This window comes from Engystomops pustulosus, chromosome 9 (genome assembly GCF_040894005.1).
Source record: "Engystomops pustulosus chromosome 9, aEngPut4.maternal, whole genome shotgun sequence".
NCBI classification, from domain to species: domain Eukaryota; kingdom Metazoa; phylum Chordata; class Amphibia; order Anura; family Leptodactylidae; genus Engystomops; species Engystomops pustulosus.
The window spans coordinates 4,263,889-4,280,442 of NC_092419.1; the positions used below are offsets into that span (position 1 = coordinate 4,263,889).

A 16,554-nucleotide genomic window follows, 5' to 3' on the forward strand; every position below is an offset into this window, starting at 1 on the left:
ACAAATAGGACCCTGGTGTAGTCTTTAGTGTGAGTAGGGGGGACATGTAGTATCTTGATATCAGAATTGTGAAATATTCAAAATAGTCCCTAATTAAATACTTGGTGCAGTAGGACCAGGACAGCAGTACAGACAAGGATAAGAGCCAGGTCTCCACTACATACTACATACCTCCCAACTTAGAAGTGTGTGATGCAAGGACTCTCCTTACTTTACCCCACATAGTATAGTTCACTGCTTACTGCCGCTCATCTCCCCCTCTCATATTGTGCCCCTCCAGCATTTCCCTCTCATTTTCTGCCCCTCCAGCATTTCCCTCTCATTTTCTGCCCCTCCAGCATTTCCCTCTCGTATTGTGACCACCACCCCAGCAACTTCCCCGCTCATTATACCATCACTCAGTACTGTTCCCTCCTACTGTATCCCCCTAGCCGCTTCCCCTGATATTGTGCCCCAGTCATCTCTTTCTTTCCTTGATGTTGCTTAAATAATAAATGGAGGTCATTACCTCTCCCTGTTCCCCTGCAGCAGCTCTCCTCTCCTCCTGTGTGTAGCACTGAAGCTGGGAGGTGACATCATCATGCAGCGTCTGACGGATCTACTTAACACAGCAGAAGCAACAAAGTCACTGGGGCGCTGCCACAAGGTCAGGAGGGCACGGCCTCTCTCATTGGATGTAGGCGACTCCAGGTCAGGTGTCAGGCAGAGAGCACTAAGGAGACTAAGTATAGAGTGGTGAGGAACAAGCCGAGGTCAGGCAGGAAGAAATAAATCATAATCGAGAGACCATGGAAGAAGGTGCGATTAATCAAAAGAGGACAAAGGGGATTGTGTGCGGCACCCTATGGGGTGGGGGAATGGGTTCGGCACCCTATGGGGTGGGGGATTGGATGCGGCACCCTATGGGGTGGGGGATTGGATGCGGCACCCTATGGGGTGGGGGATTGGATGCGGCACCCTATGGGGTGGGGGAATGTGTTCGGCACCCTATGGGATGGTGGATTGGGTTCGGCACCCTATGAGTTGGGCAAGCAACACCACCAGCGTTACAGGAGTTCTCCTCATTTGGAGACTCTACATCAGTGATGGCGAACCTATTAGCACCCGGGTGCCCAAACTGCAACCCCAAACCCTCATTTATCGCGAGGTGCCAATCAAAAATGAATGCAGTAACTTATTGCTCCCTGTTCTTCAACAACATTCAATCATAGCGGCCTCCTGGGGACAGCAACACAGTAGCAAGAAGGAGGGAACATTTGCATAATTGCAGTTTCTTTCCAGTGTCCCTCTGTACACAGAGAATCCAGCAGGAGGTCCTTAAAGATAATTTGGCCCTGTCCACACATTCCCCTCTTTCTACAGTCCCAAGTAGCCGAGTAAGGCTACATTCACACTACCTTATGGGGGACGTATATAAGGCCGATATTCATCCTCCATAGACGGCAATGGGCGCACGGCGCCCTACGGGAGCAGTACAGTGCAGCACACGTGCGGCACCGTACCATTCCGTACCCAGGAAAAAGATAGGACCTGTCTTATCTTTACCCGTAATACGGCGCAATGCGCCATGTATCCCTATGGAGAGGAGCGGGGGTGAGCTGCGCTCACCTCCTCCTCCTCCTCTCCCCGTGCACTGCCGTTGCCCGCTACGATACGGGCAGGCAACAGCAGTGTGAATGTAGCCTAAGTGTCACTTTAAAGCAGCATCTTTAAAGTTGCTTGGAACTGCAGGAAAATTCCTTGAGTCCCTCTGATGTTCCGGGGCGATGGCCCCCGGTGCCCACAGAAACAGCTCGGAGTGCCGCCTCTGGAACCAGTGCCATGGGTTCGCCCTACATGAACGCAGAGTATCTATGGGTCTAGATACCCAGAGAGACTTCCTATAGATACCAGCACAGCGTATTGTTACACCATAGGATACCCCACACGTGTGACCTCACCATACACAACACATCAAGGCAAACAGTTAACATTTTCCGGCATCTCTCACATTCTCCCTAATGATTCCTATTGAGCCTCACAATCCTCCAGGCAATTAACTTGCACTTCTAATATCATTTAAGATTGTTATTTCACAGCAATAATCACTTCCCAATTAACAAGTCCCGCGGAGGGGTAATTAATGAGCTGTTTACACAGCGCGGATCCTACTGTGTCGCTTCTTCTTTATTTCCCAATTTACTGAAATGTTGCTAATTATTACAGCGCGAAGGTGAATCTCAGAAGGATCAGAGCCCAGAGTAAGAGAAGATACAAAATAACATTATACTGATGTAATGGCGGCTCTATATCGTTAGAGGAGGAGATCTTACATCAGACTCCATCCTGATAAACCAGGGATATTACTCATAGATCCGGGCACCGGGACTGTGGCATCTTCTTGTATTTCTTATCCATGGCCTCCACCCTTCTAAAATCAAAATTAAATTATGCTAATGAGCCAGAAGGCCTCCGGGGGGCGTTACCGGAGCTCCACTGCGTGTGCGCTGTAGCCTAACATGCTGTTACACTGTTAAGGAGCACATCCCCCCTTCCACTTTGTGTGATTACATGAGGAGGGGGAGTGCTAGAGGAGCAGAGGGGGAGGCAGTGTAACAGCATGTGAAGTTGTAGCACAGAGGGGATCTAGTAACGTTCCCCAGAGCCCTTCTGGATGATTAGCATAATTATAAAAGTTTAATATAAGATACCACAGTCGCGATGCCTGGATCAATGAGTAAGTGTCTATCACTTGATGGATTCTGATGGTAGATTTCCTTTAAGGAGTGTAAACAAGACCCTCAACCCACAAACTGTGGAGGGGACTTATTAAAACCTACACGGGGCAGTTCAATGATCCATCTTAGCCTTTGTAGCCAGTTGCAGGATCAGTTTGTGGTCTGGATGTCACGTCAGGAAAGGGGAAGCCCATCAAATAACCATAATATTTAGCGGTGATACAAACAGATACACAGGGTACATAGTGCTCAGGGCTGTGAAGTTCATCATTTCTAGCTCCGAATGTGTTCACATGCCATGGACTTTGCTGCGGAGACAGTTGAAGTGCCCAGTGCAGTACCTAAAACCGCCACTATATTGGGTAAAGCGAGTGACCATGTAAACAGTACTGGAAGGTATTCTATGCCTTGGGTTTTAAAAAGTTGGAAAACCCCTTTAATGTAAGGGTCCCCGGCGGTAAAAAGGCTTAAGTCAGAGGTTATTGTCTGCATAGCCGGTGTTTTGGAGCAGTGGGTTGTCACAGTGAGGATCCCTTGGGGTCTGGTGATACAGTTTATAGTCTCGTGCATTCACTTTTGAGGTCCCTGGTGGACAGTAGCTGCATACTGAGGTGCAGTAATTCTCCTCTCTAGATCTTAGTCCTGAATACAAACAATGACGACTTCATGTTTCATCAAGATGAATACAGAGAGGGGAAACAGAGAACTGTGCAGCTACAGAGTTCTCCCTATGAATGCAGGGAGAGTTCAGGCAGATGTCATCAAAACCTGGACTAATGATTTGCCTCTCTGCCAGTATGTAGAGGCTGACGTCACGTTGACAGCACACACCTGGTACAGCCTAATACCAGCTGCAGCCGCAGGCTATGGCAGGTGATCAATGTCGACACAATGTCAATGCTGAGCCTCTGTATACAGGCAGTCCATAGGTTACGTACAAGATCGGTTCTATAGGTTTGTTCTTAAGTTGAATTTGTATGCAATTTGGAACTGCTTAGTTTATAATTGTAACCCCAGGCGAATTTTATTTAGTCTCTGTAACAATTGGATTTTAAAAATGTTGTGTTGACATAAGAACCAGGAATAACAATAAAGCTTCATTACAGACGCCTGTGATAACTGTTACAGCTGATTATTGTAGCCCAAGGCTAAAGTACAGTAATTACCAACATCCAGAAGATCGTCTGTAACTAGGGGTCGTCTGTAAGTCATGTGTTCTTAAGTAGGGGACCGCCTGTACCAACGAAAATCGATGGTGGTGGCCGGATGCACCAAGCTGGCTATCACAGAGGTGGAGACGTTCAGAGCTCCCTTCCTTGACTTCAGTGATAAACTCTCCGCCTCCTTGACTTTATACAACCAATTTACATCTGACTTCAAAGTTGATTTTCTGGATGATGCCACCGCCCTGGGTCATGAAATAAAACAAAATCTAGAAGGCGTTACGCTGCTTGAGAATATACTGGTAGTATTTTATTAGGCTAATTGCTGATGACAGGTTCCCTTCAATGGGTCTGGGATTGTCTTGGAATGTTTATAATGTCTAGTTTTTAGTTACATGGGCAGTAAATGTTGTATGTGCTGCTGCAGGGCTGCATGTACTCTGTATAGAGGCAACGCAAAAATTACTGAAAATACCCGTGCCTTTTAGGGGTTACAGAGCCATTTAGCGTGAATATCATTGGATGAATTGGCACGGATATTGGGCTGTTATAGTAAAAGTTTCAATAAAGTGTAAATGATGTGATAAAATCAGATTGTGGTGTAGTAAACCTGCCCCCTGTCTGCCAGGACTTACAGCACGTAGAGCGCAGGCTGCGGACCCTCCACCAGGACACTGGCAGCCGCTCAGACCCTGCGCCAGGGCTTTCTGTGGTCTAATGATACGAGGGCAGGAGCAGCTTTGTTACACTGTGACATTCCGTGACATTGTGTTAGAGGGACATCAATAGGGAGAGAATATGAGACACCGTACATAGTAACTGTATCCCGAGAGACACACACACAGGCCGGGCGAGACAGCAACAGGGCGGAGGAGACATCAGAGCCATCTACAGAGGAAGAACGAACACACGACCTGGTAAGAACTGGTGGAATATATGGGAAACCCCTCCAAGCCTCAGAGAGAAGAGATGACGGCCATTATGTATCTATCTAGAGGACATTTATCACATCTATCTATCCATACTGTATCTATCCATCTCATCTCTCTCTCATCTCTCTCTCCTCTCTCATATTTCTCCTCTCGCGTCTCTCTCTCTCTCATATCTCTCCATCTATTTATCTCATATCTAATCTCACTTCTCTATTGATCTCATACCCATCTCTCTATGTCATATCTATCTTGTATCTTTCCTTTCAATTCTATGGGGCAGATTAATTATTTCTGTCAGCAGACTAAGTTTTTAAAAAAATAAACTATGGGGCAGATTTACTTACCCGGTCGCGTAGTCCGATGAAGATTCGGGTCCGGCGTGATTCACTAAGATCGTGCGCCCGAGTTTCTGCATCCGTTGCTTCTGCTCTGAGGTCCCCGGAGTTCACCTTCTTCTTCCCGGTGCATGTAAGTGCATGTCTTGCGACACAATTTTAAATGTTAAATCCTGCGCGTTGTCCGAATCCGTCGGGTTGTCCAATGGCCCGCCCCCCCCCATTTGTTGCGTGCAAGCCGGCGCCGATGCGCCAAAATCCGTTCGCGAGTGCCAAATTCCAAGGGCAATTTGGCGCAAAGCGGAAATCGTCGGGTACCCGACGAAAATGTGTCCAACGGACCCTTAGTAAATGAGCCCCTATTTTCCTTACTAATTATTGTGACGCACATTTCTACTTTAATGTGTCCTTGTTTCTGAGGGCGTTGAAAATTTGGACCTTTTACCTCATCTAACAAGCAACAAAGTGCGCCAAAAAGAAATAAAAAGACAAACAGACAAATAAAAGCGCAATTTCCGAATCTGTAAAATCAGGCCCACAAATTGTATTTAAAAAAAAAAAGTCAGTGAAGTCGGTAAAATTATTATTTTGGGCGCAAGCAATTAAAAAAATCAAATCAATCGGAAACAGAAAATAGGCGGAAAGAGACCCAAAAACAGCCTGAATGTCATATCATGCATCCCCTGATATGTGACTCGTATCTATTTATCCTTTCCTTTTGCAGAATATCATTATTTACTGCTGACACCTCCGGGTTGTGTTGTAGTTCTGGTCCAGGGCTTCCTTTATATCCCGCGCTCACCAGCTCCTACTCTGATATATATTGATCTCACGTCAGGCCATATAACTAGATTTATTCACAGCTATCAGTGCACCTATCAGTCTTCTACAGATCTTCCTGGCCAGGCGCTGTCATATGCTGCAGGTCACGTTACTTTGTGTCTGGTTTGCTGTGACATTGTGTCAGTATCAGTTACATTGTGTTCCTGGCACAGTCTTGTCAGATTCTCTGTATGTAACTAAGGACATATTATATCAATCTAGAGCCATGAGCAAGTCTAGACAAGATGTCACTTCCCTCTGCAGACTAAATACAGTCACCATTACCTGCAACCAAAGCTTTCTGAGACTTAGTTACCCGACTACTGGACCTACAGAACTTACAATGGAAAAGAAACCCAATGAAAAAACAGGGATTTTCTTCAGATGTAAAATTTCCCTATTTGTTCCTGGTGTCTGTGTCCCTGCTTCCAGCTCCTGGTGTCTCTTGTTCCAACACCTCCTGATTCCTGGTGTCCCTGGTTCCTACTCCTGGTGGTTCCTGGTGTCGTTGTTCCTGGTTCAGACTCTTGATTGTTCCTGCTTCTATCTCCAGTTTCCCTTGTTCTAGCTCCAGGTTGTTCCTGATGTCCCTGGTTCCTACTTCTGGTGGTTCCTGGTATCCCTTGTTCTAGCTCCTGCTTGTTCCTGGTGTCTCTTGTTCCAGGTTCTCTTTGTTCCTGGTGTCCCTGGTTCCTACTTCTGGTGGTTTCTGGTATCCCTTGTTCTAGCTTCTGCTTGTTCCTGGTGTCTCTTGTTCCAGGTCCTCTTTGTTCCTGGTGTCCCTGGTTCCTACTTCTGGTGGTTCCTGGTATCCCTTGTTCTAGCTCCTGCTTGTTCCTGGTGTCTCTTGTTCCAGGTCCTCTTTGTTCCTGGTGTCCCTGGTTCCTACTTCTGGTGGTTTCTGGTATCCCTTGTTCTAGCTCCTGCTTGTTCCTGGTGTCTCTTGTTCCAGGTCCTCTTTGTTCCTGGTGTCCCTGGTTCCTACTTCTGGTGGTTCCTACTATCCCTTGTTCTAGCTTCTGCTTGTTCCTGGTGTCTCTTGTTCCAGGTCCTCTTTGTTCCTGGTGTCCCTGGTTCCTACTTCTGGTGGTTCCTGGTATCCCTTGTTCTAGCTCCTGCTTGTTCCTGGTGTCTCTTGTTCCAGGTCCTCTTTGTTCCTGGTGTCCCTGGTTCCAACTTCTGGTGGTTCCTGGTATCCCTTGTTCTAGCTCCTGCTTGTTCCTGGTGTCTCTTGTTCCAGGTCCTCTTTGTTCCTGGTGTCTCTTGTTGCAGGTCCTCTTTGTTCCTGGTGTCCCTGGTTCCTACTTCTGGTGGTTTCTGGTATCCCTTGTTCTAGCTTCTGCTTGTTCCTGGTGTCTCTTGTTCCAGGTCCTCTTTGTTCCTGGTGTCCCTGGTTCCAACTTCTGGTGGTTCCTGGTATCCCTTGTTCTAGCTCCTGCTTGTTCCTGGTGTCTCTTGTTCCAGGTCCTCTTTGTTCCTGGTGTCTCTTGTTGCAGGTCCTCTTTGTTCCTGGTGTCCCTGGTTCCTACTTCTGGTGGTTTCTGGTATCTCTTGTTCTAGCTCCTGCTTGTTCCTGGTGTCCGTGTCACTGGTTCCCACTCCTGATTGTTCTTGGTGTCCAGGCTTCCAGCTCCTGCTTGTTTCTGTTGTCCCTTGTTCTAGCTTCAGGTTGTTCCTGGTGTCCATTGGTCCCTGGTTCCTAATCCTGGTGGTTCTCGGTGTCCCTTGTTCTAGCTCCTGGTTGTTCCTGGTGTCCCTGGTTCCTAGTTCTCTTTGTTCCATTCTTTTCGCTTCTGCTTGTTCCTGGTGTCTGTATCTCTGTCCCCATTTCTCATTGTTCCTGTTGTCCCCGCTTCTTGTTCCTGGCTGTTTTTGGTGGCTCTTGTTCCAGCTGCTTGGTGTTCTTGGTGTCCCCTGCTAATATAAGCGAAGATAAAACCTGGCACTAAGAAATAAGAGTATAAGAAATAAGTTAATGTTTCAGTCATTTAGACCTTCATCTAGCACGGATTGCAAGGTATATATGAAGGTAGAGTAGTGATGAGATGTGGTGCTGTTACCGCTATAGTGCTGGTAGAGAGGGGGAAGAGCTGGAGCTCCCACTGATGATGAACTCGCGTTGTCCCCTGTTCCAGCTCCTCTTTGCTCCTGATGTCCTTGCTTGTACCTGGTTCTAGCTCCTGGCATTTATATCAATTTCTCGATCCTTGTACTGGAGAGCACTAGGGGCACTACCCATCAGCTTGATCCAACATCTTCAATGCAGACAGAGATAAACCTGTACTACCTGTGCGGCAGCAAATAGTTAGGAAGTCTAAGGGTGCTCAGCATGTACAAGAAGGCAATCACCCGGTCAGTGGTTTGAGAAAGCACTCCCATCCTTTACCGTACCTGGCATCCCCCCTGCACCACCTGGCATTCCCCCACACCCCTTGCTGTGATAGAAGGTAAAGATTTCGGATTTTTACCAGGTGAGTCAATGGTTTAAGAAAACACTCCATAGCACAAAAAGGACCGATTTGGGGTTTTACCGGGTTTTTGAGTTGTGCTTCTACTCTTTCTTCATATTGGACCTTCTCGATCCCGGTCCGCTCTTGGTGTCAGTCTACCTGTCCCAGGGTTTATTACTAGTTCTGCCGCCACAATCCTGCTTTTGGATCTTTTTACTGCCAGTTCCAGTTCTGTGCACTCTGATCCAATAATCCAATGCAATCCATTATCTTTCCGAGATAAAACTGGAGAAAAGCATCTAACAATTGAGTGCAGCCACAACTAGAGGCAGCACTTCTATGATTATCTAAAACTTTAGAACGATTGGATGTGTTATTTTATTTTGTATTCCAGGAGCCTCTGATCTCCCCATGGCAGAAATCTCAGTGGGATCGGCCACTTGGCGAGATGCCTCATACAAGACCATCCGCCTTGCACAGGATCTGAGGTTACGTCCGTTTTCTTGTCTTCCGTCCACGAGAAATACTCCAGAGAAAACGAGAATAGAAGATGAGAACATCCAGATGAAGAGTGGTAGACGATATCTTCCCACTCCTCCGCCCTTCAACAGAGACCTCATTATAGACACTTGTAATGCTTATGCCTGCGGTTACATGAGGGAAACCCGCAGCTCCATGTCCATTCTGCGACAAGCCTTGGCCGAGACAAACCACTACATCCACAGGCTGCAGAAACAGAGGAGCACGCTGGAGAGATCCCATGCCAACACAAGAAGAGACCTCCTGACAAATAATGAGACGGCTCAGATACGTAGTACAAGGCCTATGAGTGAGAGGGTGAGGGCTCGATGCTTATAAAGATAATATCTATGGCCAAAGATGGACCTACATAATAGTCAATAGTCCCACGACACCCATGTATATCAGAAACTAACAGAAAAATTAGATATCTAAATACCCAGTAACTAATGGGAGAGGGGGCCATCTTTTAGGAAATGTCCAGAACATGGCTGCCATCTTGAAAGCCGCCATATTAGATCATAGGCAGGTTTTTCCTATACAAAGTTGGTCATGTTAAAAGGTCCGGTCTCTAGGCTGGATCTCTCTGTCCCAGAATGTTTAGATGTCCGTGAAGGTGAGATCTGCAATATCAAACACAGAAAGTGGCAACAACGACCTGGAATGTTACCTGTGACGCACAGCTATGAAATGTACTGCAGTGTCCATGGAGCTTAAGGTGCTGGATCCCATCTTTGTGAACCAACCTGAGAATCTGTGGAGAATCTCTGTGTTTGAAAACCTTTGAACCACAAGAGTAATTTTTAATTTGATCGGTGGCAATGAGACATTTCTGGTCTACTGGTTATTGGAAAAACTTACCTTTGATTCAGTGTAGCAGATTTCAAGATGGTGGACAGAACCAAATAGATGAGCCCCCTCACAACTGAAGAGACTCCTTGAAGCCATGTCCCAAACTATTTGACATTTAAAACAGACTTTGGCTTCATAGATGTGGCCGCCATTTTGTCATGATCTGTCACTAATACTTCTCTGCTTGCAGTATCCTGATAAAGTGGATCATCTTTTACAAGAAGAGAAGAAAGGACTTCACAACCTGAAGAGATATTCAGAGAACCAGCTACAGGAGATCTCAAGGCAACTCCAGGTCAGTAGATATGGGATTTGCAAAATTGCAGTCCACTTCCATCGTATGTTATGCCTTTCCTCCGTCGCCTCGCCGCCTTTCCTCCGTCGCCTCGCGGTCTCGCGCCTTCCTCCGTCGCCTCGCGGTCTCGCGCCTTCCTCCGTCGCCTCGCGGTCTCGCGCCTTCCTCCGTTGCCTCGCGGTCTCGCGCCTTCCTCCGTTGCCTCGCGGTCTCGCGCCTTCCTCCGTTGCCTCGCGCCTTCCTCCATTGTCTTGCAGTCGTAAATCTTTCTTCATTGTCTCTAGGTCTTGTATCTTACTTCATCGTCTCTTGGTCTTGTATCTTACTTCATCGTCTCTTGGTCTTGTATCTTACTTCATCGTCTCTTGGTCTTGTATCTTACTTCATCGTCTCTTGGTCTTGCAGGTTCTCTATTCTCATCGTCAGAAACTCTTAGAGTTTTGTAAAGAAAAGGGGAGAGTCTTGGATATTATCAGTGAGAACGCCCGGCCCCGACACCATTCTCAAGATCAAATTGGTAGCAAGTTTCTGGGTCCTGAAAACACAGGTATTAGATTAAACCACATTAGTCAGAAAACCAATCAAATCATGTCTCCGTGATAAGATTCACACCTTGATGGTTCTCTCCTTACCATAGACTGCCAGGCGGCTATAAGAAGTGCTCGGAGCACATGTGAAAAATTCAGAAACATACAACCTCCAAACTGGTATAAGCCGGAGAACCGCCGAGAGCTGAAGGAGAGCGTGACCCAAGCACTGGGCAAAAAGGCAGACGAGAGTGCCCACATCTGGGTAATGTGACGGACCAGGGATTAACCAGTTTGACTGCAAATCAAGCCTTTAGAAACGCCCTTGCCTTTGTGTTTCAGGAGGATTTAACCCTGACATCTGGAGATGTGAGGAACATGACCCAAAGACAGCAGAGAATTCATGATGAGATGGAGACTGGTTACCATTTACAACTGGTTAGTACCTCTGCCTCAGGGTGTCAGCCCAATGACCCTTCCTAAGTAGTGGATCTACACAACAATACCAGGCCACCACCAGGAAATAGGATCAGGCAGAGAACGGTCAGGGCTGAGGTCAGGACAGTCAAAGTTGTAGTGTAGTCAGGACTAGCTGGGGTTCTTATGGGGTACAGCAAGTCAGGAGCAAGATAGAAAGCCAAGAAAAAGGGCAGGAATACGGGAGTCAAGTAGAAGACAGCAAATAGGATGCCTCCATCTAGAAGGCTGAAACCTTTCAGTGTGGACTGGAGGGGAATTACCAGGGAGAGTATTTCGGGACAATGTCCCCTTACACTTCACAGAGAGACGTCTGTTCCCTACGAGACAGAACAGTAGAAGTTGAGCACTAGGGAGCTGCAAACCGGAATATAAATGTAATGTAGTGGACATGGTGTAGCGAAGATATCCCAGTCCTTTATACCAATGGAGGAGCAGTAGAGACTCTGCATTAACTTCCCCCTTTTCTCAATGGTATTAGGGTCCGGTCTCCAGCTTGGATCTCTCTGTGCGAGAACGTCTGGACCGGCCATTGGTGAGGATCCTTCAGAGACATCCGGGAACCCAACTTCCAGAGAGCACCCTCATCTCACAGGTAGAGTACAATACACACCACTACCAAGAGACTCACACAAAAATATTTCAGGAGCAGGGGAATTACTTAAAGTAGAATTAACCCTTGGTCAAAAGGGAGAGAGTAAAGCCAAACTGTCTGGATCAGTGGAAGTGGATCCTCTGTACCAAAGCGTACAATGACATAAGCCGACACTTGGGACTGGAGTCTAAGTGGTACCCGGTTTTCGCCGCGTGGTACCACAAGGTCGTTCCACAGGTGTGGCTTGTCCAGGGTGGAGGCCAAGGCGAAGTACATAATCGTCAGGCAAACCTGTTGTCGGGAACAGGCAGCAGAGGATCAGAGTTGGGGGCGTAGCATTAGGTCAAGACAGGCAGCAGAGGAGCGTAGTCAGGAACGGAATCGGGGTCACAACGGGAAATCACAATAACAGCGCAGGGCATGGAACAGCTTTCTCTGGGGCACAAGGCACGATGATCCGGCAGGGTGTACAGGGAGAGGCAGATTTATATAGAACTCTAAGAGACGGGGACGCGAGGTCCAGAATCAGGCACGGGGAGCGATAAGAAGCACGAGCGCTGCACTTGCTTACAGAGGGGCATGGGTGAGCCACTGACCCGAGATATGGGTCGCAGGAGCAACCGTGACACAAACCTTCTACAACCATTGGCACATGGGGCACTTATTCATAGATCCAGGCACTGTGACTGCGGTAATCTTAGAGCACAGAGGGGTCCTGGGAACACCCCAGAGCCAATCTGAACCATTAGTATGGCCACCTGCGTAAACACCTTTGGGGAAGAGCACCTGTGTCCTTGTACAAGGGTATGATAGTAGATACAAAGGAAATAATACTGAGAGGATGGGAGAAGGTCAGGAAGGTGATAATCAATGAAAGGTGGTGTGAAACATATTTTCAACTTATGTACTCGGGATGTATGGTTTTAACTTCCCCCTCTTCACACAATCTCACCCAGAGCCTCTCCCAAAATGTAACCAACCACATACTGATCTCTGGCATGGAAAATACAGGGTTCTTGGGGTCAGTTCTCAAATACATTGCGACAGGATGGCATAAAAATGTCAATCTTTTACCACCCAAGTGTCTATTCCACGACGTACTTGATGGTGAGAATGATTCAGAGGACCCAGGTGATGCTAAGCCACAGATTTCCCACAGACTTCCACACGTCGTTCTCCTAGTGGCAAAAAGGTGTATACCCCAAAATTGTCTGGACCCGAAACCGCCTGCCACAGGACAGCTGAGAGAACAACTAAAGTGGTTGATGAATGTAAACAAAGTAGACATGATGCCACCTAAGGCATATACACACAAAATGGGGGGGGGGGTTATCGGTGATATCAATTTTGCTTCTTACTCTTACCTTCTTACCTGTGTAACTATACTAACAATGAGTCAATTCTGGTTATGTGGCGGAATTTCTGTAACCCTAAGAGGGTGCATTTAGATGAACCTATGCCGCACGGCTATGGCCCGCCCTACATCCGCCGCGATGAGGGGTGACCCCTCCCCTGTCCATAGAGATGCATGGTGCACAGGCAGTAACACGGGGACAGATAGGACGTGTCCTATCTTTTCCCTGTGTACGCAGCGGTACGGTGCTGCGCGTTCTGTGTGGCCATTGCCGTCTATGGGCATACGTCTCCCGTATGGTAATGTGAATGTAGCCTAACTCAGTGTTGGGGCTTTGCAACTGGACGCGCTAAAAGAGAAAGTCAGAGTCGGGGCGCTGTTCGAATGACTGAACTTTGGTGTTCTCTGTGCGCGGAGCAAGGTCAGGGCTATGTGTGACGCTTGACGGACTCATTGTACCCCACATTGTACCCATGGCCAAATGAGGCTATTACAATGTCTTTGTTATATGACATTATATGTTGTTGCCATTATTATGCAAACTGTATGTTCCACTAGATTTTAAATTTTTTTTTTTTTTTTTTTTTTATGAAGTACTTTTTATTAGATCATGTTGCACTTTACAGCTGGAATTCTGGGAATTCAAAAACCACATCTTTGCCTGTGAGTTTCTTGTAGACACCAGAAAATGTTTCGACCTTGTGTTCAACATTGTTCTGTTGTGCCTTGTCCAAGTGGACTTTGATAAGCCGACTGCCGTCCAACTTTACACGGATTCTCTTGCCCACAATTTCACTTGGATAGACCAGGTCTTCAAGGATGGCATCATGCACTGCAGTCAGGGTGCGGCTTCTGGGACGCTTCTGCTTGTTTTTCGTGCGGCTTTTCCTTGTTGGTTTGGGCAAAATCCTTCTCTGAGCGATGAAGACCACGTGCTTGCCACTGAACTTTTTCTCCAGCTCACGCACCAGCCTGACTTGTATCTTCTGGAAAGACTTCAGCTGAGGGACTGGAACGAAGATAATTATAGCTTTTCTACCACCTCCAGCTTCAATCTCCTTAGCTGCTGTGATGTTCAGTTCCCTTAGTTGAGCCTTCAGGTCTGAATTCATTTCCAGCTCCAACAGAGCCTGGGAGATGCCAGACTCGAATTCGTCCGGCTTCTCGCCATTAGGCTTGACGATTTTAGCGCTCGTGCTGAACATGGCCTTTCGTCCTCTCTCAGTGACGGCCTAGGAAGAGGACGAGAACTCGCGAGAGTAGATTTTAAATTTTGATTTGAATATTGAAAACCAAATAAAATATTTTGTGAAAAAAAGAACATTTTAGAAAAGTAGTCTTGTAGCATTGTCTTGGTTTCTATGCTCTCACTGTGTCCGCACACAAGGTTTTGAGGTTTTACTAGTCATTACTTTACTTATACTCTAGTGATGTACCCTAGAAAACCCTGACTTCTGTTAACCCTCACTTACCTGTTGTCCTCCTCTCGTCTTAGGGCACCGTGTCCCTGCAGAAGTCTCTCAGTAAGACCCGTGACGGCATCGGCCTCCTCCATGACACACAAATAAAATTAAAGGAGGATCAGGAGAACAAACTGCGAGGAGAGAGCATCGACCGGGCGGCAGCCAGACTGCGGGTGCGGAGCGCCAAGGGCCGGAGAGAGAGGCTGTGCCTATGAGATACAGGAACGGGAATATTAGCGGGAAGTAGAGAACGGATTTGGGATGTAAAGACAATAAACAACCAAAACATTAAAGAAATAAGTGACCTGGTAACATGTATCCTTCATCTCTATGGGAGAAGCTGCTCTGCTGCAGGATAAGGGGCATGGGATGGATTTATAGTTCCAGTAAGGACGGGAAATATCAGATTGGTGGCAGCCGGCACCAGCGAGCAGAACCTCTGCTTTACAGGCCTGAGAGGTCATATCCATTACACCAATGGTGAAGAGCTGCAATACCCAGCACGGCCACTATACAGTGCAGCAGCACCTCTGCCTCACAGGCCTGAGAGGTCATATCCATTACACCAATGGTGAAGAGCTGCAATACCCAGCACGGCCACTATACAGTGCAGCAGCACCTCTGCCTCACAGGCCTGAGAGGTCATATCCATTACACCAATGGTGAAGAGCTGCAATACCCAGCGCGGCCACTATACAGAGCAGCAGCACCTCTGCCTCACAGGCCTGAGAGATCATATCCATTACACCAATGGTGAAGAGCTGCAATACCCAGCATGGCCACTATACAGTGCAGCAGCACCTCTGCCTCACAGGCCTGAGAGGTCATATCCATTACACCAATGGTGAAGAGCTGCAATACCCAGCGCGGCCACTATACAGAGCAGCAGCACCTCTGCCTCACAGGCCTGAGAGATCATATCCATTACACCAATGGTGAAGAGCTGCAATACCCAGCATGGCCACTATACAGTGCAGCAGCACCTCTGCCTCACAGGCCTGAGAGGTCATATCCATTACACCAATGGTGAAGAGCTGCAATACCCAGCGCGGCCACTATACAGAGCAGCAGCACCTCTGCCTCACAGGCCTGAGAGGTCATATCCATTACACCAATGGTGAAGAGCTGCAATACCCAGCACGGCCACTATACAGAGAAGCAGCAGCTCTGCCTCACAGGCCTGAGAGGTCATATCCATTACACCAATGGTGAAGAGCTGCAATACCCAGCACGGCCACTATACAGAGCAGCAGCAGCTCTACCTCACAGGCCTGAGAGGTCATATCCATTACACCAATGGTGAAGAGCTGCAATACCCAGCACGGCCACTATACAGAGCAGCAGCAGCTCTACCTCACAGGCCTGAGAGGTCATATCCATTACACCAATGGTGAAGAGCTGCAATACCCAGCACGGCCACTATACAGAGAAGCAGCAGCTCTGCCTCACAGGCCTGAGAGGTCATATCCATTACACCAATGGTGAAGAGCTGCAATACCCAGCACGGCCACTATACAGTGCAGCAGCAGCTCTGCCTCACAGGCCTGAGAGGTCATATCCATTACACCAATGGTGAAGAGCTGCAATACCCAGCACGGCCACTATACAGTGCAGCAGCTCTACCTCACAGGCCTGAGAGGTCATATCCATTACACCAATGGTGAAGAGCTGCAATACCCAGCACGGCCACTATACAGTGCAGCAGCAGCTCTGCCTCAGAGGCCTGAGAGGTCATATCCATTACACCAATGGTGAAGAGCTGCAATACCCAGCACGGCCACTATACAGTGCAGCAGCAGCTCTACCTCACAGGCCTGAGAGGTCATATCCATTACACCAATGGTGAAGAGCTGCAATACCCAGCACGGCCACTATACAGAGCAGCAGCACCTCTGCCTCACAGGCCTGAGAGGTCATATCCATTACACCAATGGTGAAGAGCTGCAATACCCAGCACGGCCACTATACAGTGCAGCAGCTCTACCTCACAGGCCTGAGAGGTCATATCCATTACACCAATGGTGAAGAGCTGCAATACCCAGCACGGCCACTA

General features: G+C 47.7%; 3 protein-coding genes across 5 annotated transcripts in view; 1 reads left to right on the top strand and 2 right to left on the bottom strand.

The window, feature by feature from the left end:
• LOC140077001 (olfactory receptor 6B1-like) overlaps positions 1-14,927 on the bottom strand; it is a 31,221-nt gene extending 16,294 nt beyond the window's left edge. The window contains exon 1 of the mRNA XM_072123826.1: positions 14,511-14,927. The gene's annotated coding sequence lies outside the window, so the exon portion shown is untranslated. The remainder of the gene's footprint in view (positions 1-14,510) is intronic.
• On the top strand, positions 774-14,819 carry TEKTL1 (tektin like 1). 3 transcript variants are annotated; one of them, XM_072123823.1, is made up of 8 exons: positions 774-798; positions 8,814-9,256; positions 9,981-10,085; positions 10,491-10,632; positions 10,723-10,877; positions 10,955-11,050; positions 11,571-11,684; positions 14,534-14,819. In XM_072123823.1, exons 1-8 carry the CDS (start codon positions 789-791, stop codon positions 14,714-14,716), a joined length of 1,248 nt encoding a protein of 415 aa, XP_071979924.1. In that variant the 5' UTR covers positions 774-788; the 3' UTR covers positions 14,717-14,819. The 3 variants fall into 3 exon arrangements, with proteins under 3 accessions (XP_071979924.1, XP_071979925.1, XP_071979926.1); XM_072123824.1 differs by lacking the exon at positions 774-798 and adding an exon at positions 4,516-4,797 and having other exon boundaries at positions 14,534-14,818; XM_072123825.1 differs by lacking the exon at positions 774-798 and adding an exon at positions 5,157-5,280.
• On the bottom strand, positions 13,616-14,292 carry LOC140076720 (small ribosomal subunit protein eS7). The gene has a single exon (XM_072123378.1). It carries the CDS (start codon positions 14,241-14,243, stop codon positions 13,659-13,661), a length of 585 nt encoding a protein of 194 aa, XP_071979479.1. The 5' UTR covers positions 14,244-14,292; the 3' UTR covers positions 13,616-13,658.
• Positions 14,928-16,554: the final 1,627 nt, after the last annotated feature.